The 20,693-nt window shown below is 36.9% G+C and overlaps 2 protein-coding genes across 3 annotated transcripts; both read left to right on the top strand.

Moving 5' to 3' along the window:
* Positions 1 to 861: 861 nt before the first annotated feature.
* On the top strand, positions 862 to 1,452 carry LOC135643789 (transcription repressor OFP14-like). Its single transcript, XM_065161145.1, has one exon. The coding sequence runs from the start codon at positions 862 to 864 to the stop codon at positions 1,450 to 1,452; it is 591 nt and encodes a 196-aa protein (XP_065017217.1).
* A 1,525-nt stretch (positions 1,453 to 2,977) lies between these two features.
* LOC135643003 (DNA mismatch repair protein MSH7-like) lies at positions 2,978 to 19,342 on the top strand. 2 transcript variants are annotated; one of them, XM_065159497.1, is made up of 18 exons: positions 2,978 to 3,306; positions 5,408 to 5,945; positions 6,622 to 6,717; positions 9,218 to 9,273; positions 9,617 to 9,683; positions 11,801 to 11,896; positions 13,698 to 13,826; positions 13,901 to 13,934; positions 14,023 to 14,070; positions 14,474 to 14,673; positions 14,912 to 15,038; positions 15,154 to 15,431; positions 16,391 to 16,576; positions 17,093 to 17,509; positions 17,608 to 17,704; positions 17,785 to 17,912; positions 18,506 to 18,971; positions 19,161 to 19,342. In XM_065159497.1, the coding sequence occupies exons 1-18, from the start codon at positions 2,993 to 2,995 to the stop codon at positions 19,226 to 19,228; spliced, it is 3,345 nt and encodes a 1,114-aa protein (XP_065015569.1). In that variant the 5' UTR covers positions 2,978 to 2,992; the 3' UTR covers positions 19,229 to 19,342. The 2 variants fall into 2 exon arrangements, with proteins under 2 accessions (XP_065015569.1, XP_065015570.1); XM_065159498.1 differs by lacking the exon at positions 19,161 to 19,342 and having other exon boundaries at positions 18,506 to 19,130.
* The last annotated feature ends 1,351 nt before the right edge of the window (positions 19,343 to 20,693 follow it).

Raw genomic sequence — 20,693 nt, 5'->3', positions numbered from 1 at the left:
TAAATCTACATAAATATTCTTCGAGTTACCAACCCAACAGCAACAGAAAATACCATTCAATCAGATAGAAATCCTATTGTAGCCACTCAGAGCATGCCCTTCTTCTTGCTGCATTCTTCCGGTCACTGTCATTACCTATTTCCTTCATGAGACCTGGCTCCCTCTTTGTTGACTTTGACTTTGGTGGCGCAGCATTAGAATGGAGTAGTGTTCATGAAAACCTGTACCAAGAGCAGGATGTCGAGAGGAACGTAAGTTAGCTCTGGCTTTCTTCCGGGCCTGTAATCAGCAGTCGTACGTTACCGCAATACTGATAGGTAGAGTATCCATGAATTGTCCAAGCTTTCTTGAGTAACCCTGTCGCATTAAACTTGCATTGAAGCCTAGTCTGCAAAATGGTTCATACAATGACGTCTTCGTTTCGGGCCAATTCTCTATCAGACCATATTTAATGCATATATCTTTCTTCTTTCCGAAAGAAACGGATCCCGTTAATTTCATGCAACTCCATTCCTTGATGGTACAACCCAAATGCCTAAAATCTCTGCCAAAACCAGAAGCAAATCTGATCCTGATACCCCACAAGTCATTACAATTTTCCTTATTCTGCGTTCTCGACGTATCACGCATTAATCCCCGTACCATATCAAGTTCTAAAGAACGACCATTCACCATAACTCCCATTCCTTAATGCTATTCGAAGCACAAGAGGCGCCCGGAATCTGCACCTCGAACCAGGAGCAAATGATCTGTTCCAGCTACATCTTGCTCCTCCGATCTTGTTTTCAATGCCGTTTCCTCGATAAATACACTTGACGCGATCCCGCATGAGATATCTCAAGAGAAGAGAAGAGAAAAGGAATGGGAAGGAAGAAAGCTACCGAGAGATCTCGTTACGGCTCTTTCGCCAGACTAAGTAAGCCGCTATCCAAGCCTTCGATCTGCCTGTGGCTCTTGTCAGGCAGAAAGTGCTTAATCAACACGTCCTCCGACAGCGAGAACGACCGGACTGCCGCCGCCATAAACTTTGACGACGACGAGGAGGACATCTGCCGAGCCTACTACATCTCCAAGCCCACCGACATCTCGCCGCGGTTGACCTGGCCGCCGCCGCACGTCATCCGTGCTTCCGAGCGTTTCTTCGTGCCCCCCACCGCGGCCAGCTCCCTCGTGGAGGAAGTCCGGGCTAGCTCCACCAGTCAATCCGACATGGTCAGCGTCGACAGCACCGCAGTCATCACGTTCTCCAAGGATCCCTGCCATGATTTCCTGATATCAATGCAGGAGATGATGGAGGCGCACAATGCGGGGGGCGCGGATGACCAGTTGGATTGGGAGTTTATGGAGCAGCTTCTCCTCTGCTATCTGGAGCTCAACGAACAGAGCGTCCACAAGGACATTCTCAGGGCCTTCACCGATCTGACCGCGGCTTTTCGTCGCGTGATGCTGTAGGCATCGATCGCAAATCCGCTGTTGTCACCGTTTTCCAATGATTGCATTGTCTAATCGGCGCCGGAGAATAAACAGACTAATAGTCTTGCCCTCGGAACGTAGAGGAGATCGTACATTGCGTGCTTACGTTACAGTGTGATGCCGCCCATTGTTCTTGATGTATGAACAGAGTAGCAATAGCATAATATATTTATGATCCTGATAAGAATGTTGAACTACGTGTTTTCACAAACCGGTAAACCGGTAAATACGGAAGTCCGGACTCGTGAGTCTAAAAACAAGATCTTTGAGGGTAAGAGTAACACGTGAGTCTAAAAAAAAAAATAGTTTTGAGGGTAAGAGTGACGCGTGAGTCTAAAAAAAAAAAATCAGAGCCTTATCAGCGCTCTTAAGTCGAGGCTTATGACTCACTTTCTAGTGCCAATATAATAAGTCAATATTTGATCATTATTTTGAGACATGTAAACTTTAAAATGGATCTATAAATGTAAAAGTGATCCGGATGGCTTATAAGTCTTTGGTTCCCTTGCTCTTCAACTAATGTGAGACTAAATATTCTTATCAGTGCTCTCGAGAGCTAATGGCTCATAGCCCTCATTCTAACGCCAAAAATATTATGCACATTTTATGTCGTGGCCTAAGAGTCGATATAACTTGATCTAATCATAAAAGCGTAATGTTGTCCAAATGATTTCTCAATGAAAGAATGATGAGAGAGTGAGGTCGGCCTCGAAGTGTTGACTGGGCCTTCAAGGGGGTCTTGAGTTGGAGTCTAGTTATTCTTAATCGTGTGTTAGATCTTGCACAATATATTAACAACGGGGGGAGATTCTCGACTTGACTCATCCGATGGTTAAGTTAGTGCAAATGTGTTTCTCTTGATGTATTCTATCGGAATAAGAAATCAATATTTATATTTACGAAGACAATCGAGGGGTACAATAATTGATAATAATTGCTAGTATCTCCAGCAATACGATTGAGCGGGCGATCGACTAGTACGCCTCCTATAGGTTGGCCCGTTTAGGTTTTTGTGGTGCAGCACTGACTTGTATAGCCCCATGCAATGTGAAATCGAGTGGAGGGACACCTCCTACTATGTTGGTTTTCTTTTGTGTCAAACAAATGTCAAATTATGTTTCACATTGATTCTACGATTAAATGTCAGCTAATGACTAAAGTTGGTGTGAAAATATTTGTAGGGAGATTCTCGGGTGGCTAAAGCCAAGGCTTTGAAAAATTACATAGGTTGATTCGTTATTTTTTGTAATCTCAAATTTATTAGTATTAAAAAATAATATTCTTTTTACTACAAATATGATGGATATATATATATATATATATGCACAGATATGACCGTTTTGAGGGCATTTACACAGATATGACCGTTTTGAGGGCATATTTGCAAAATTATTATCTTTTGGTTCCCTCTCTGTTGTGGAAAATTCATTTCGCGCCAAACCTATCTTCCCGTATAAGTATCACATAACGAGTCGTGTCTCCAATTCTAATTGTTTAGCTCCTCGCCGCACGAAGGACGATGCAGAAGCGGCAAACGTCCATCCTCGCCTTCCTCAAAAAACCCTCGGCGGAGAACCGAAGGTGCGACGGCCCTTCGCCCTTGTCCGACGTTCTGCCAGGCCCGCATTTCGGCTCCGCGGGGGCAGAGAAGCCCTCCGATGAACGCTTTCCAGAGATTCGAGGAACGGACACTCCGCCCGAGAAGCCCTGCTGCCAAATCTTCCCGGCAGGGGCCCCGGAGATCAAAGGCGATGACAGCCGCAGCGCTAGCCCTTTTTCGAGTGTCATGCGCAAGTTCGTGAAAGAAGACAAATCCGAGGGCTTCAGAAAGGGGTATGAGTTCGACTTATTCGTCAATCTAGGGTTTTCTATAATATTGATTGTGAACTCTTTAGTTGTTGTTCTTGCCCAGGTTGTTTGATGCTTTATCTGTACCTTGTGACACCGGTTAGCTCAATCGGGCTTTATGTTCTTTCATATCGTTCTCAATCAGAAGAACCTCTTATTTTTTTGTCAAGCTGTTGCAAAGTAGCTTATCCTTATGATCACAACTTGGAGGATCTACGGGTTTCCCTCTTTCCCTCCTGAAAGTAGGCCCTAGAGTGCTGAACGTGTTCTTAGCTGTGATCTGATTTGCTCTACAACTGAAGATTGGTAGCATATAACCAAAAAATAGGCTAAATCATGCACCGCCCTTTTACATCTCCGATGTGAAACACTGCAGATGGTGCATATCTAGTTGTGTTTGCACGGTAATCAGTCAGAAGTGTGTGCCACTTGTCTAATTTGGTCTGCTGTTGTCTTATTGGTTCCTTTGTCTTGTTTAATAGTTTACTATTTAAGATTGTTGCTTACCCAATTATTAGATGTAGATGGGTCATGACTATCTTAAGAATTAGCAGCACTATGTTTTGCATCACATTGAAACAAAGTTACTGCACTCCAGAAGTACATCCATTCCATACACTTATAGTTATTTAGCATCCAGATGACCCAAAATTTGCACGATTGGAAAACAAAGCAACGCGGGAAGGCTACTGTGGTATTACAACTGAAATAACAGTTAAAAGTTCCACATTTATGTAACACCTCTGATTAGTCACACATCGAAAGTGGTCAAGATTAAGATTGACTTATAAGGGTTTGATGAGTGTATTATTATCAACTTCAGTTTAAACATTTTGGTCAGTGGTTTAGACCAAAAAACGAAGTTGATAGGCCAGTTAGCCCATCAGGCCCGGGTCATGACATTTGGTATCAGAGCCGACCTAGTATTTGAGCATGGTGAGGGGGCTCGAGTAGGAAAGGGCTACCCGTAGACGGAGTCATAGGACTCGTCACGGCGTGGAGCCACCACTGGGCTATGCCTCAGACACTATACTAGGGCATGATCTGGGTTATATTGGGCCTTGACGAGGACATCAAGCCTTTGAGTGGGGGTGCTTGTAACACCCCTGATTAGTCCCACATCGAAAGTGGGCAAGATTAAGATTGATTTATAAGGGTCTGATGAGTGTACTACTATCAATTTCAGCTTAAGCATTTTGGTCAGTAGTTTAGACCAAAAAACGAAGTTGATAGGCCAGTTAGCCCATCAGGCCCGTATTCGAGCATGGTGAGGGGGCTCGAGTATGAAAGGGCTACCCGTAGACGAAGTCAGAGGACTCGTCACGGCGTGGAGCCACCACTGGGCTACGCCTCACACACTATGCTAGGGCATGATCTGGGTTATATTGGGCCTTGATGAGGACGTCAAGCCTTTGAGTGGGGGTGCTTGTAACACCCCTGATTAGTCCCACATCGAAAGTGGACAAGATTAAGATTGACTTATAAGGGTCTGATGAGTGTATTACTATCAACTTCAGCTTAAGTATTTTGGTCAGTGGTTTAGACCAAAAAACAAAGTTGATAGGTCAGTTAACCCATTAGGCCTGGGTCATTACATTTATGTGCTTGAAGAATAAAGAGCACTATATGTTTTGTATGATACCATTAAGATTTTACATTGTGTCTTTATGATTTAATTGATGACTTAATATGCAGCCTGAAATTAGAATCTTTAAATTTCGATAAGGTGAAATATTTTGGTTTGTATTTTTTTCAATTTTCTGACATCAAACATTCATATTTATTCATATTTATCATATAGGTATGATGATGCTTTGCACATTAATTGTTTCATATCATATAATGTTTTATAAACAGTTTTCAGTATGAAGATTTAATTGTTTTTGCTTCAGGATGGCTGGAGGCAATCATTAGTTGTAATGGGTCATGTTAATCCCAGTGAAGTTCGAGTTCTTTTTTGTTTGAATAGGCTACATATTTGAAGTTGCTGTTCATGAGTTTTGTTGAAGTCTGAGTTCTTTTTGGTTTAATCAGGCTACATAGTTCAAGTTGCTTTTCATGAGTTTTGTCCTTTTATGATTCACAGGAACCAAGAGGGCAGTGGTTCCTTTATACGTCACTCTAAATCTAATTCTGCTGAAAAAAGTCGTGTGAGAAATGAAATGCCTTCTGATGAGCACTCAAAAACACATACTTCAATATTTAAAGAAGAGTGTGATGGAATGGATCTGCATTTTGGACCTGATTCAGATGTTCTGGGACCAGAAACTCCAGCTACACGCCCACTTGTTCCTCGTCTTAAGCGAGTTCAGGATGGTCTGACTGATTTTAATGACAAGCAGAGTTCTCTTCTTGTTGGTTCTGGCAAAAGGTTGAAGTCAGATTTTGACTCAGTTGTTGGAAAGCACATTCAGGAAGAAGTATGTGAAAGTGCAAGCAGCAAGTTTGACTGGCTCAATCCTTCCAATATTAGGGATGCGAATGGAAGACGACCAAGTGACCCACTATATGACAAGAGAACCCTGTACATTCCACCTGATGCACTGAAGAAAATGTCCGCATCTCAAAGGCAGTATTGGAGTGTCAAATGTCAATATATGGATGTTGTCCTCTTTTTTAAAGTGGTATCTTCCTATAAAATCTACGATTATGTGAAGTTTATTTGAATATGTGCTAAAACAGTTATACTTTAGATTTATCTTGATCAATTCTTATGCAAGCTGTTTGCCACTAATAAGCTATTTTGACAGTTATATCGAGGGTAGAGGGATAGGAACAGAGAAGGGATTAAAGGAGGTGATTAAAGAAAACATTGGTTGGGGATGAATGTGTCCACAGAGAGAGTTAATTTGATTAATAATGCTTCATCAATGTTAATTTAAGAAGAGCAGCAGTATTTTGAAACAAGACAAACTTGATCATCACATGGAAACTATATGAGCATTGTCTTTAATCATCTTTCATTTCAAGAGATTGGTAATACTACTTTGTAGTTTTTCCAATATAATCTTTCTTGTGAGACTTATCCATTTAATTTGTTAGCCTATTTGATGACATATTCATAATTTTTTTTATTCATCTCTAAACTTGTGGTTTCTAAGCATTCTTGGATGGGGAATCTGAGGGTTCATGTTCTCTTATCATGGTGTTTTGAATGTGTCACTATTTATTTTGAAAAACGATCAATTTTCAGTTTGTCCTGTTATTTATATCTAGCATTTTTTTTTAATATTATCTACTTCATTAGATGGAACTTCAGAAGTTGCTAACAAATCATACTGTTCAACTTCTAAATTCAAGGGCAAGTTCTATGAGCTATATGAGTTAGATGCTGAGATTGGACAAAGAGAGCTTGATTGGAAAATGACCATTAGTGGTGTTGGTAAATGCAGACAGGTAACCTCACTGAATCTTGCACAATTTTAGAGACATGCTTGTTCTCTTGTCCCTATTTATTTGAAATGTTGTTTTTTTCTTTAACATGAAGTAGTTCATTTTCTTTTCATTATGAACTTCTATTTTCTTTTAAATGACAGATTCTGATCAAGTTTTCGTTTGCCATTATTGTCATCAATTATTTTTTAGGAAACCCTTTTATTTAGCCACCTTATCAACTTTCTCTTGTTTCTAGCTTGTTGTGTGCAATTTTCTCTTTAAATTTGTCCATGCTGCATTATATTGATATTGTTTTATGATATCCTGCCCGCATTTTCATTTATACAAATATTTGTTTGGCTGGGCTTCTTTGCCTGAGAAAGACAAGAATAACATGGTATTTGACAAACTTTCTCAGAATATTGGGCAAATGGGTAAATTACATCTAGTGACTTCTCGGTGAAAAGCTGTTGACAAATTGACATGCATTTATATCCGGAAATATGAAAAAGAAGGAGGTTCTGACATATAATGTCTCATCGCTCTTGATTTCACCAGATTTATCATTATGCAATATGCCATGCTTTTGCTTTTCTCTTTTATCTAATAATACTTGATTCTTATTGCAAGACTAGCGATTGTAAGTGATCAAGATGTTCTAAACATCAAAATGGTTAAATATAGAAAAGAGTTGATGAGTGTAACATTTGAGATGTTTAACCTAATGGAGTAATTTATTTCCATTAGAAAGACCATCAATGCTCACAAACCTTCATTTGCAGCAGCCACTTTATTGTCTTCTGCTGAACGTGAAGTCATCTTTTCTCCTATAGTTATAGAATCTTGGAGGGATATGCTTCCCACAATGGAGTATACGAACCAGTGATTACTATATCTTGCTATATTTGTTTTACAGGATCATTTCTGTCTGAGTTCACAAGGACCACTAAAATGGGAAGAGGAAATATAAAATTTTTGGAGAGCTCATACATTTTATGACTTCTTGATGCCTTTCTTGATAATTGATGTGAACATGAATGGTCCTATTGGTAAAGATGTCAAATTATGTCCTGCACATGGTGAAGTAGCTGATTTTTACTAAACATGTAAGGTCTCTTATGGTATCTGATTTGTTATCTTTGTTTTAATATTATCAAAGGTGTCAAGTTATAAACAAGAAGAAACTCTCCTGCTTGGTTTAACTTTGCTTATAGAGTTTAGAATTACGATTTCATTCTAAATATTATTTCGATATTATTGTGCAAAATCAGTAATAGTATTGTTCGTACTTTAAAATTTGGATAATTTAAAATTTTATTTTTATTTTTTAAACCTTTTATCACTATAAATATCTCACTTAGGCTAAGCTGATGGAGCATATATTCTTGAGTTTGTGAAGTACTGCAACTCTATTTTTCAGCATTGTTTGAGTTTTTTTCCTTCTTTTTAAGTTTAGTTATGATACTATATGATAGAAGGCAAGAGACTTTTCGTAAAAGAGTACGTGTGAAGGTTCTCTTCTAAGTCCAAAAAAAAAAAAAAAAAAAAAAATCAATCTTCGTCCATTGAAAGAAAAATCATTTGTAGAAGCTAATGGCATCGAGAAGAGAAATTAATAGAAGATATAAATCTAAAAAATCAGACTACTATAAATTGATTTATTTTTATTCTATTAATTTTATTTATAATTATTTATTTACTTATCATCATTTACTTTACTTGGTAATTCTTATTCGTTACGATTGATAGTATTTCAGATATATGGTTTTCTTGATCGAAATGAAAAGATGATTAAGATTTATTGTAACATTAATTCATCTCGCTCTTAGTGTATCCTAATACTCACATTTTATATCATTGAGTTGCGGGATATAAAATAGGAATGCGGGATAAGGCATTGCTTTCACATTTAACGAGCCTTATTTTGTGAATAAAGTATTCACGGGAATCTTCAACCCATTATTTTTGTCAGGCCCTGATGACACTGTTCTATGTTGGAAGTTAGATTCAAAGCTAATTCATACTACCAGCTCCTTTGAGAGATGTAAATATCTGTAAATAGATGCATGAATCTTTGTAGCCATCTATCTGTTCCTCAGTAATATCATATTATAGTTGCATTGTTTTAACTAAATATAATTTTCTGTCTAACATTTCTCACCTGAATGCTTGAACAATTTACATCCAACCATTTAGAGTAGTAGCACATTTTTTCTGCCTAACATGCTGAGACTCAAGAGACAAATCATAGGCCCTTAGTTCCAGCTTGGAGCATATAAAGGATACAGAGAGGCTTGTCAGTTATCTACCAAGGATAAAGTTAGAAGCTTGAGTGCTGATAGAACAGGAAATTGGTAGTTGTTAAGGATAGTAAATGTGACATGTAGAAAGATATTAAAGTCTGTAGACCACTGATGATGTTCTTGCTTGTGTGGATTTTGTATCATGCCAGTTGTTCTGATTTTAACTTTTCTAGCAACTTCTTGCAGGAAATTGTTTAATATTACTTCTTACTGAACAGGTTGGTATTTCTGAGGCTGGGATAGATGATGCTGTCTTGAAACTCACAGCTAGGGGGTGAGAGCATAATCTTGTCCTGCTGTCCAATTTCTTGTCATAACAATGGTCAAATAATACATAACAAATCAATACTTCTGCTTTGACGATGATCATCTTGCTGATCCTGATAGCAGCATTGACTTGTTTCTAGGATAAATTACTTCGTGTCAGTTAATATATGATTTAAGCATTATGCATGAAAACTTACAGACCTGACTGTATCGCAGTTGCTTTCAATCGGTAACATATTAGTTAACCTGAAAAAAAGCACATTTCTAATAATTAGCATGATGTTGCTGTTACATTATATGAGTTGATGTTGTTAGCTGCAATTTGCTAGTAACTTGTGTTCTGATCCTAGGTATAAAGTTGGACGAATGGAACAGCTTGAAACCTCAGAGCAAGCTAAAGCTAGAGGAGCAACTTCTGTATGTATTTTCTGTGATATATTGCTTTTAAGCTTTAAATCCTTTTTTGCCCTTTGCCCTTTTGGTTTTGAAAAAAGTGATGGTATGTATATTATGGCAACAAAAAACTATTTAGTTAACAAAAGCATCATATAGGTCGGCAGTATTATACATTGTGATGGAATTTTTTCAAAGCAACCAGTGAGATTCTGCATTAACAACTTCCAAAATTAATTGCATAATACCAGGGAATCCTTAGAGCCTAGAGTTAGAAACACAACACCATTTCTCAAAACCTGACTCAAGCTGTTATTTGAGGAAATTTTGAATGGAATAAAACTATGGAAAACAATTACCAAAGAGAATTATAGAAAAATTCAGATAATTAGGAGTCATGATCCATAACATGAACTGTACATTTAGATTTTGTTCATCTTGCAAAGTCTGGGTTGTTTATAGTCATTCTATCTTGTGCTATATGAGCTGCTAGTAAATACTTCATAGCCGCCCTTTTGTTCGGAAGTTCTTTCATTTTTATTTGCATGATTTTTTACCCATATCCATTCTTCCCAACACTTCTGTTTTGTTATCTTGACATTTAGCATTCTGCATCTTTGCTGGCTCTTTTTCCTAGTCTTGTACCTAGAGTAGGTACTTCCATAGCTTGAGTTCCATTAATGTTTCGTGGCACATTGCACCAACATGAACCGTGCTGATTGATTTTCTCTCTATATTGTAATGCAAAAATCTGCAAGCTTATACTTAAAAGGAAAAAAAATATTGGAATAAGTTCAAGTAATTGATCAAATATTTTTCAGGGATTTCTTATTCTCATTAATTTATGATTCTATTGCAACAATACAATTAAATCCAGTGTCTTCATATAATTTTGGCACTGAATACTGGGACTAGAGAGTTGTTTTCTTGCTACAGATTTTGAGTATCCTTGCTTTCATTTCTGTTCATGATTATTCAGGTTGTGAATGACTGGCAGCTTCCTGTTGCTTAAAATAAAGACACAAGGTGGCTAATCTAATTTTGTATTAGGGCAATTTTTTTTAGGAAAAGCTTGACTGCCTGATCTTGATTTATCCATTAACCTAGGTGTCCTAAGAGGCTTGTAGATTAGTCAAGTGTTTCAGTTCTGGAAGTTGTTTATTTAAATTTAAAATTGATGAACTTTATTAACATAATATACAAAATAAATATACCTTGAAGTCAATATTTGTCTGTTTCAATCGTCTGATCTCAGACCAATGTTTTTAATTTTGCCAGACCAGTACGTGTTAAATGGTATTTTCCGATCCCTCCCTCTCAAGTGGTCAGGTCGGGTTCATTTGTTTTGGTTTTTTAGGGTTAAAACTCTAGTTATCAATTTCGATTCCTGCTTTCGTCGAGCGGCTGCAAGTCCTCGAACTGAACTTGAAGAATTGCTTGCAACATGGAATTTCTCATTTCTATCTGTATATCCGAGTATCTAAGGTAGGAATAGTAGAGCCAATAACTTCTGTCTCTCTATGACTTAGAGCTAGAGCACCAGAGTGTCATTTTGATACGACAACAAGACTTGAAATCGAAACTCAACTTTCTGAACTGAAATAGTAAGTTGTCAACTGGGGATTCAACTATAGCACCGACACCGAAACAACATGAGCCTCTCTCTCTCTCTCTCGCATGATACTTTATCTAAACAGCATGATAATCACAGTGCATTGGTACAAACCAAGCCCATACTGGATTGGCCAATGGTGGGTTTGGGCCCAGTATCTGAGATTAAAAATCATGCCTAATATTGTGTCAGATGCTGTTGATGTACTGTCTTGCACAGGAACCATGGTGATTTTTTAAGAGTGACTTGACATAGTAATCTTCATATTCTTTTTGTTTTTTTTCCTTATTCAGTTGGGCTTTTGAATTATGCAATAAAAAAAATAATGCAAGACAAATAATTATGTATTTTGCAACTGTTTTTGCTGCATGACTAATTTGACTTTTCCAATTGATCATGCACCATGTTTGTAAGTGCTACTCCACTTCCTTTAACTTTCTGGATTTGTGTACTTAAATGTTAGACAAATTCATATGAATTTTCACACAATGTTATTCATTAAACATCTGGTACATGTTTTAAACATCAGGTCATTCAAAGAAAGCTTGTTAGTGTATCCACTCCATGTACTCCGATTGATGGTAGTATTGGACTAGAAGCAGTCCACCTTCTTGCTTTGAAAGAGGTCTGCCATCCTTTTGTTATTTGTATTAGCTCTATTATGTTGATTGTCATTTATTTACGATTTGCTCCTTGTTTTCTCTTTTTACTACTAATTATTAGGAATTATTAATACCTGTATCTTGTTGTGTTTCAATTATGTCCTATTGCTTTAGGCTATTAGAGTGTAGATGTTAGGTACTAGATAGGAAAAGCTCTATTAAGTCATTTTGTTTATGATATCAAGACGTCATGTTCTTTCTTGGAAGTAATCGGCTTACATGCCCTTATAAGGACTTAATATTAAAATGTTAATGTATACCTCACATCCAAGTAATATAGATAGACTCCATAATGTGAAGAATAAATGCGTATAGTGGAAATATTTTAAAACTTCTTTATCTAATGTTTTAGATTAAGTATGATTAAAATTGAATATATAAAATATAATTTGTGATTCTATGAATGGATGGGAGAATATTGTTTAGTTGGATGGACAAGAAGTCTCTTTAAGTAAAGGCCTTAGGTATTTTAGATTAATTATTTAACAAGATGGAGAGATCGATGAAGATATTATTCATAGAATAAAAACAGGATAGTTAAGATGGCGACGGACGTCAGAAGTCTTATGTAATCATCGGATACCTTCAAGATTAAAAAAAAATTATAAGACAGTTGCAAGATCAATAATGCTTAGTGGATATGAGTGTTGGGCAGTTAAGGAACAATATATACAAAATGTTTGTGTTGTCAAGATGAGAATTTTGAGATGGATGTGTGGAGTTATCAGGAAAGATTAGAAAAAAAATATTTTTATTCGTGAATAATTGATTATCTCTTCGATAGAAGATGAGATGAGAGAAAATCGTTTAAAATGATATGAGCATGTCCTTAGGAGACTTTCGAATGCGGTAGTCAGAAGAGGTAAAATGATTAATGTTAGTAGTACGAGAAGAGGTAGAAGAAGACCTAAAAAGATTTTAATAAAAACTATAAATAAAAATTTAAGTATTCTAAAATTAATTAGTCATATGATTTTTTATTTACAGATTTCAATGGCGGTAAAAGATTCATGTAGTTGATCCCAAATAGTTGGGACCTACGGTTTTGTTGTTGTTGTTGTTATATCTAATGTTTTGTAGAAGAAGTTGCAATTCCAACTCATTACATCTAAGAGTGGGAATCTCTTAATGTGGCCGTAAATAGAAGATTGGGCCAAATAACCATTAGGATGTGTCGTAGTCTCATTCAGCTATATACCAATGCCCCACATACACTGCCTCCCAACCTGAAATTAAAACTGCCGTGGCCATTGCCACTGCAGCCACCAGGCTGCTATTTAGATGAGTGATGAAAACATCAAATCATGTTTATGAATATAGCATTGAGTTTGTTCGACATTTGTTTTGTAACCCAACCATGTTCTTTCTGATGTTAGTTAACTAATCACTTAACAGTGTGATGAATTTGAAGTAGAGCTTTACCACTGCAGACTTTAGCCTTTTTGTTCTCTAAATTGTCTTCGTTGTTATTTTGAATATCAAAATATTGAATAATCTTAAACATAAGAAAAGAATCACTCAAACAAAGAATCAATTAGCATATATATACATATATATAATTTCATCTACATGCTTTTGCATTCGGCAAATGTCTATCCTGGGATGGTATCTATCTTATCCATTCATAGACTCATAGTTATGGGCCTTATGGCTGACACCGAAGATGGTATTCTGTTCATGTATATTAATTCAAAGTATGTAATATTGCAACTTCTATTTTGTTAGCATTACTATGTCTAATCTTGCTTTATGATCCTTGTTCAGCAAGACTGTGGGTCTAGAAATGGTTCTACCATTTATGGATTTGCTTTCCTTGATTATGCTGCTTTGAAGTTTTGGGTGGGTTCCATTTGTGATGAAAACTTTGCAGCATTGGGTGCTTTGCTGATGCAAGTGAGTATGTTTCTGCATCCATTTTTTTCATGCTTCTAAATTTGTATACACATTTAATTTATTGAATTTGTCAGATTTCGCCAAGGGAGATTATCTATGAAAGATCAGGTATGGACACACTTACACTCACGCCCATCCAACCACCCATCATTTAGGCTGATTAAAAATTTAAAATCGCTATTCTGAATTATTGCAGGACTTTCCAAAGAGACTCACATGACACTAACAAAATATGCTTCAGCAGGTAAAGTGATGAAACCAATGAATAAGAAAGAAATACTCAGAATTTTTTCTTAAAGAAAGTCAACTGCTAGAAGGAAGAAATAAAGGAAAATTAATTGTGAAAAGTCATCCATCTAAAGTTAATTGTGATGACCAGTTAAAATAGTATAAGCAGTGCAATCAGTTACCTGGGAGGTTCCCGGATGGGCTTCAGGTTTATGTTAAACAAAAGAAAATAGAAAAGGAGCTATCCTGCACGTTTCTGTGAGGAAATGCTTAGAAAAGTTTGCTTTCCTAGTGATGCAGCATTAGACATGAGTAGGATGGTGGAGAAGGATCTATCCTAAATCAGTTATGCTTCTTTTTCTTGATTATATTTAACCAAAGAATGTGCACTATCAGGCTGATGTCTCTTCCAAGTGCAGGTTCGATGAAAACACAATTGACTCCCACAACACCCAATGCAGATTTTCTTGCGGCCTCTGAAATTATGAAATTGATTAATTCTAGAGGATACTTCAAAGGATCTTCTAGTTCATGGTCTTCGGTGTTCGACTATTCTGTGAACCATGATCTCATTTTGTGTGCTCTTGGGGGACTCATTGATCACTTGTCAAGGCTAATGGTAGGTTGGCAACATGTTCTAAATTTCTTTATATGGCATGCCTTTTTGTTGTATAAAAATGGCTGATTGATTTGACTTGCTTATGATTGAAGTTAATAGTGCAATGTGATTGTTCATAATGAAATAGAAACTGTGCAATTAAAGTTTTTGCCATCTGTAACCAGCAACAATAGTGGGGTAGTTCTCTCTCCTCATCATTGCCTTTTAGAATTCTGATTCTTGACCTCTTGTGGACCAGCTTGATGATACTTTACGTAATGGAGAACTTTTACCTTACCATGTATATAGAAATTGTCTGAGGATGGATGGCCAGACACTGCTTAATCTTGAGATTTTCAGCAATAATATTGATGGTAGCTTGTCAGGTACCTGACAAATCTCCTACTTAGACATTGATTTTTGCTTGAGAGATTTCTTCCTTTCCAATGAAGATACTCTTTTTTAATGTCTTCTTATTATGTCTCCATATGGTAAATCCAGGCACACTGTACAAGCATCTTGATCACTGCATAACTGCATCTGGTAAGCGGCTTTTGAGAAGATGGATCTGCCATCCACTCAAAGATGTTACTGATGTCAATCATAGGCTCAACATTGTGGACGGATTTATAAAGCATTCAGGGATTATTTCCATCATAGTTGGGTATCTACGTAGGCTTCCAGATCTTGAGCGATTACTAGGACGAGTTAGATCCACTGTTGGTTCTTCATCTACACTTCTTTTGCCATTTGTTGGAGAAAGAGTACTGAAGCAGCGGGTAATATTTATTCTATTATCTTTCCTGTGGGTTTTAATATTTTTCTTATCTCAGAATTCAGATATCATGCAAGATAGGAACGGACAGTGTTTGATTCCTAAAATGTACTGTAAAATCTGTAAAATGAACAACCATTGAGAACAGTTTCTTGATTATGTCGATAATGTTTCTTATGTTTATTCATTCTATAGATTCCTTGCAGTAGATAAGGTTTTCATAAAATCAAATCTTTCAAATTTTTGGAGATGTTAAAGTTAATTTGTTTCTGTGGATGATTGATGCAAATGGTAACCCTTCCGTTTGAGGCATAAAATGATTTCTACTTTGAATAGGAAGAATTGTTGATGGAAGAGTTCTTATTTTTTTAATGATGCAGTGTAAACTGATCTGGTTAAATCTTGATCAGGTAACATGTTTGACCGAATAATCTACATGTTGCCATTTAGAACAGGGTTTTGGAAGTAATAAGTCTATATGGAAAATTACAACATGATCATAACAACTACATGTACAAATAGTTATTGTTATAACTAGGTAAATGATGATACAAGTTATCATTAATATAATAATTGGAAGAAAGAAGATATATTGGCACAGATGGTATGGCAATGTTTACAATAGCACCTATGACAGCTAAGGTGCAAGGCATCCATAGAAAAATTACTTGGTAAATATTTTGTATATGGCTTGTGGCTAGCATTGGAATCTCTATGATATTGATTATGTCAAGGTCATGTTCTTTCCATATCATGATACCAGAGGCATATCTGCATCCATCTTAGGAATGCAATTAGTTTAGGAGATGCTTTGCATACAATCATATTTTGATTCTTTTCATGATGTTACAGTTCTTTGTTTATAGCTGTGTGTGTGTGTCAATTACAATTAAGGCTTTCATGGTACAAGGAATTTGATATACACCAAGTCAAAAATAATTATGCTTATACACATTTTTTCAGGTGAAAGCATTTGGGTCTCTTGTTAAAGGCCTTCGAATTGGAATAGACTTGTTAAATGCCTTAGAAAAAGAAGATCATGGTATAATATCATTATCGAAGGTTGTAAATCTTCCAACACTCAGTGGCCTTGATGAACTACTTCACCAGTTTGAAGTAGCTTTGGATGATGACTTTCTGCGTTACCAGGTTTGTCATGTACATGCTGTTGTGCAAGTTCTTTTTAGTTGGCATCAGATGGAGAATTGGGAAAGTTAGCTAAGCATGTGGTATAGATCTGAATTTTGAAGTGATTTTCTTGAGACAGTAATAAGTTTGATGCCACTCAGTTTTTTATGAGTGTCTTGTGCCCTATTTTATACTGATCTGTGACAATGCTAAAAAAAATATCTACGGCCATTAATCTCTAATGATCTAATGATTTTGCTGTTATCCATCATTTACTTTTTCATCAGATGTCTTCTCTGTCCTCAAATTTTGTTCATGTTTTTTCAATGAGTAAAATCTTATTATAATCCCATGGTAGACCTTGTAAACTTGTCTCTGATGGTTTTTAAGAATTTGCTTTTGCTATCATTCTTTTTATTGTATAGGTTAATTGCACAGTTTATTCGTTCATACATTTAGCTTCCTCTATATGCCATATAATCACACCAAAATATGGGTAGAATTGCGGTGTTATATTGACTTTATTAATGTTGCTAGGATCACAAAGTGAAAGACTCAGATGCTGAAACATTGGCTGTTCTAGTTGAGCTTTTCTCTGGGAAAGCTACTGAGTGGTCTCATATCATAAATGCACTCAACCGTATCGATGTGCTACAAGCTTTCGCTACCGTCACAGTTTCATCATGTAGGCCCATGAGCAGGCCTACTTTTTCAGAAGCTAATTCTTATTCAACAAATCTACACCAAGATGATGCAGGACCAATACTTCACATGAAGGGTTTATGGCATCCCTATGCTGTTGCAGACAATGGGAATGGTCTGGTTCCCAATGACATATATCTTGGTGAAGACTCCATGGCTTGCCATCCTCGTGCACTGCTGTTGACTGGACCCAATATGGGTGGAAAATCAACTTTACTGCGAGCTACTTGTCTAGCTGTCATATTGGCCCAGGTTATGGTTTAACTTGTTTGTATCCTCTCTGTATGCAGGTTGATGTCAAAGGAAACAACAAAAAGTAACATACTTTGTTGATGTATTCTTGTTTGCAGCTGGGCTGCTATGTACCTTGTGAAGTATGTCTGTTGTCTCCTGTTGATACTATTTTTACACGACTCGGTGCAACTGATAGAATCATGTCTGGCGAAAGTCAGTGCCCTTCCTGTCCTTAATGAACCTACTCAAAGTTGATATGTTGCATGTACTAAATTTCAAATTGGCCATTTTAGGTACATTCTTTGTTGAATGCTCAGAAACTGCATCAGTTCTTCGCAATGCCACCAAAGATTCTCTTGTTTTGCTTGATGAACTCGGCAGAGGAACAAGCACATTTGATGGATATGCAATTGCTTATTCTGTAAGTATGCGATCGTATTTGTTTGTTAATTTTCCTATACAGCATGAGACTAGGAAAAGATAAAAATGATATATCTGATCAGATAAAACCATACATTTTTCTCTGGTTATGCTTTGAGTCTGTAAAGTTGGTTGCTTTTTGACCATTCCAAGTTTTTGGGGAATAATGGTCACTTAAGTCATTATCATGAAGTCGATGTTTCCAGAACTTGGTGCTATTTTCTCCATCACTTCGTCTCACATGCCATTTAATTCGTTTGTATATGGTCCATTTGCAGAAAGTTTGTTGACCTTTGACCTCTTATTAGCTTAAGCTTTTGGAAATAGCACTTACCTAACTCACGAAGAAGATAAATATGAAGATAGCATACATGTGAATGATTTGAAGTGCTACAACATATATGTAAAACTGCCATCTGTAAAGCATAATTTGTACCTTTGCTTTTGCATTACAAATCTATTTTTTATTTATAGATTTGCTACTGATATAAGGATCTTTCTTCGACATCCTCGAGTGTGCTATTCCATTTATAGATTTCTGTGTTTTTATCGGTGTCCTTGATATGACACATTTTAACTGTGTTACCTCAACAGGTATTTCGCCATCTTGTGGAAAAGGTTTGCTGTCGATTGCTCTTTGCCACCCATTACCATCCACTTACTAAAGAATTTGCATCTCATCCTCGTGTGAGTCTGCAACACATGGCCTGTGCTTTTAGGCCAAAAGATGGGATCTCTTACAACGGGGACCAAGACCTTATCTTTCTCTACAAACTTGCTGCTGGAGCTTGCCCTGAGAGTTATGGGCTACAAGTAGCTTTAATGGCAGGCCTTCCCAGACCAGTTGTGCAAGCTGCTGGCTGTGCCAGTCAAAAAATGAAGCTGACGATTAGTCAGAATTTCAAGTCAAGTGAAGGAAGATCCCAGTTTTCCACTCTGCATGAAGAATGGCTGAAGACACTGCTGGATATTTCAAAACTCAGCATCAGTGGTTGGAATGAAGATGCATCCGATACATTGCTTTGTTTGTGGCACGAAGTAAGGAGTTTTTACAAACCAGGTAATTCTAGGTGATTGCTTGCTATCTGCAAAATTTTGTTGTAAAGTCGTAAACCTTGAACCGATATTTGTACATACAAACAGTTAGAAGACGAAGTCATCATGTGCTAAAATCCAATGTATCGGCTTTCAGTTATGTGATGGGTTCGTTCTTGCTCTATTTCTGACTGTTGACCCACATTTGTTGTAGCATCTACTGAACAAAGGGGACGTGATATTATACACCGAGATGCATGTGTATATTCTACAACATGGTAGCAACCAATCTTCACATCTTTTGCTGCTAATATGTTCCATTGAGGTATTTTTTTAAGGGAATGAAATTGTACTCCATCATTCGTCAGGTTGATCCTAACTCGTTCACCAAAAAAGAAGTTTGTTCCACATTGTCTGGTATCTCCTCAACGTCTTCCTTTTTTTGTCTATTATCTCATCAGCTGGCTAGTTTTTAGCCCATCATCTATGCATTACGTTAAGTAAATGCAATCTCTAGTTGACAAGCAATTATTGAGCCTTCAGGCATAAATATGAAGGTAAACAATGGGTCAGTTGAGGTGTCTACAACTCTCCATAGTGCTGGCCAACAGCCCTGTCCCACAGAGAGTCATCGGTAAAGGTTGTCATTAAAAACAGGTACAGCTGAAACCATCAAGATGGATATAAAAATTCTGAAATGCTTGTCATTATTTTAAATTTTTTATATGGTGTTTGCTTTATATCTTTTATAATCTGTCTTTAGTTTATGTTATTCTTAGTCTGTGATGTAATTAACGTCAATCAAGCTAATATAGGTCAGTCCAGCTAAATTTTAAGCCAACTAACCAAGGTATCGGAGCAGCTCATCATCTGTATTGTCCAAAATGCAGCATAATTAAGGAGACAGGCGTAGTGACTTGAAGTCTTGTCATTATCTTTATCCTCAAAGATGTTTTTAGGGGTTTAAAAGTTCTAAAAGGATAAAATTAAGCATATTCAAAATGAATAATTCTTATTAAAATGGTGTTAGAAGGAGGTTCATGAGTCTTTGACTTCTAGGAGTATTGATAGGAGTATTGATATTGATATTTAGTTTCATATTGGTTGAAGAATAGGAGTGCTATATTGGTTGAAGAGTAGAGTGCTAGTGACTTATAAGTTTATCGTTTTTTCGAGCTTACTAGACAAAACCGTACAGATATATTCTAGACAAAACCGTTCAGATACAGCGAGAGCACTTAATTTGTATTATTTAGAGCTCGCTGTTGACAACTGAGACTTAATTATCGTGCCTCTATCGATTTTGTGATTGAATTGGAGCATAGAAGGCAATAGTCATCCACAATGGGCCACTGTTTTGGTCGTGATGATTCCAGTAAATAATAATGGCCGACACGTGAATCAAATCTCCTTGTAGATAAATGAAATTAGAAATCTTTAGCCTGTCGTTATCAATAGAAGCCTTTTGCTCTATTCTTTATCTGTATGGCCGTACTATTTATTTGCCTTCCTCAAGATTTCTGATGAGGAAACAAGCCTGTTACGGGAGTTGACGCTACCAAAACCATGGGCGTTCCGCATTTATGGAGATGAACCGAGCGAGGATCGATGAAGGATGAACTCACCACTGGGAGTGTGTTGCCGACAGCATCTCACCCGGTTTCTGGTGCTGGAATCATCCATATACGGCATCAAGTAAGTCGTTCAACACAATCCTATGAATCCTCACATACTTAAGTCAGTGTGC

This window comes from Musa acuminata, chromosome BXJ3-7 (assembly GCF_036884655.1).
Source record: "Musa acuminata AAA Group cultivar baxijiao chromosome BXJ3-7, Cavendish_Baxijiao_AAA, whole genome shotgun sequence".
Taxonomy (NCBI): domain Eukaryota; kingdom Viridiplantae; phylum Streptophyta; class Magnoliopsida; order Zingiberales; family Musaceae; genus Musa; species Musa acuminata.
Note: the sequence above shows the minus strand (reverse complement) of the source record. Positions and strands in the feature narration are given on the sequence as shown.

Bases quoted from the DNA above. Each gene is read 5' to 3' on its own strand.
- LOC135643003 (XM_065159497.1), top strand. From the start codon at position 2,993: ATGCAGAAGCGGCAAACGTCCATCCTCGCCTTCCTCAAAAAACCCTCG. The intron at 14,674-14,911 runs GTAGGTTGGCAA...CTTGTGGACCAG, and splicing joins ATCACTTGTCAAGGCTAATG to CTTGATGATACTTTACGTAA. The intron at 17,913-18,505 runs GTAAGTATGCGA...TTACCTCAACAG, and splicing joins GATATGCAATTGCTTATTCT to GTATTTCGCCATCTTGTGGA.
- LOC135643789 (XM_065161145.1), top strand. From the start codon at position 862: ATGGGAAGGAAGAAAGCTACCGAGAGATCTCGTTACGGCTCTTTCGCC.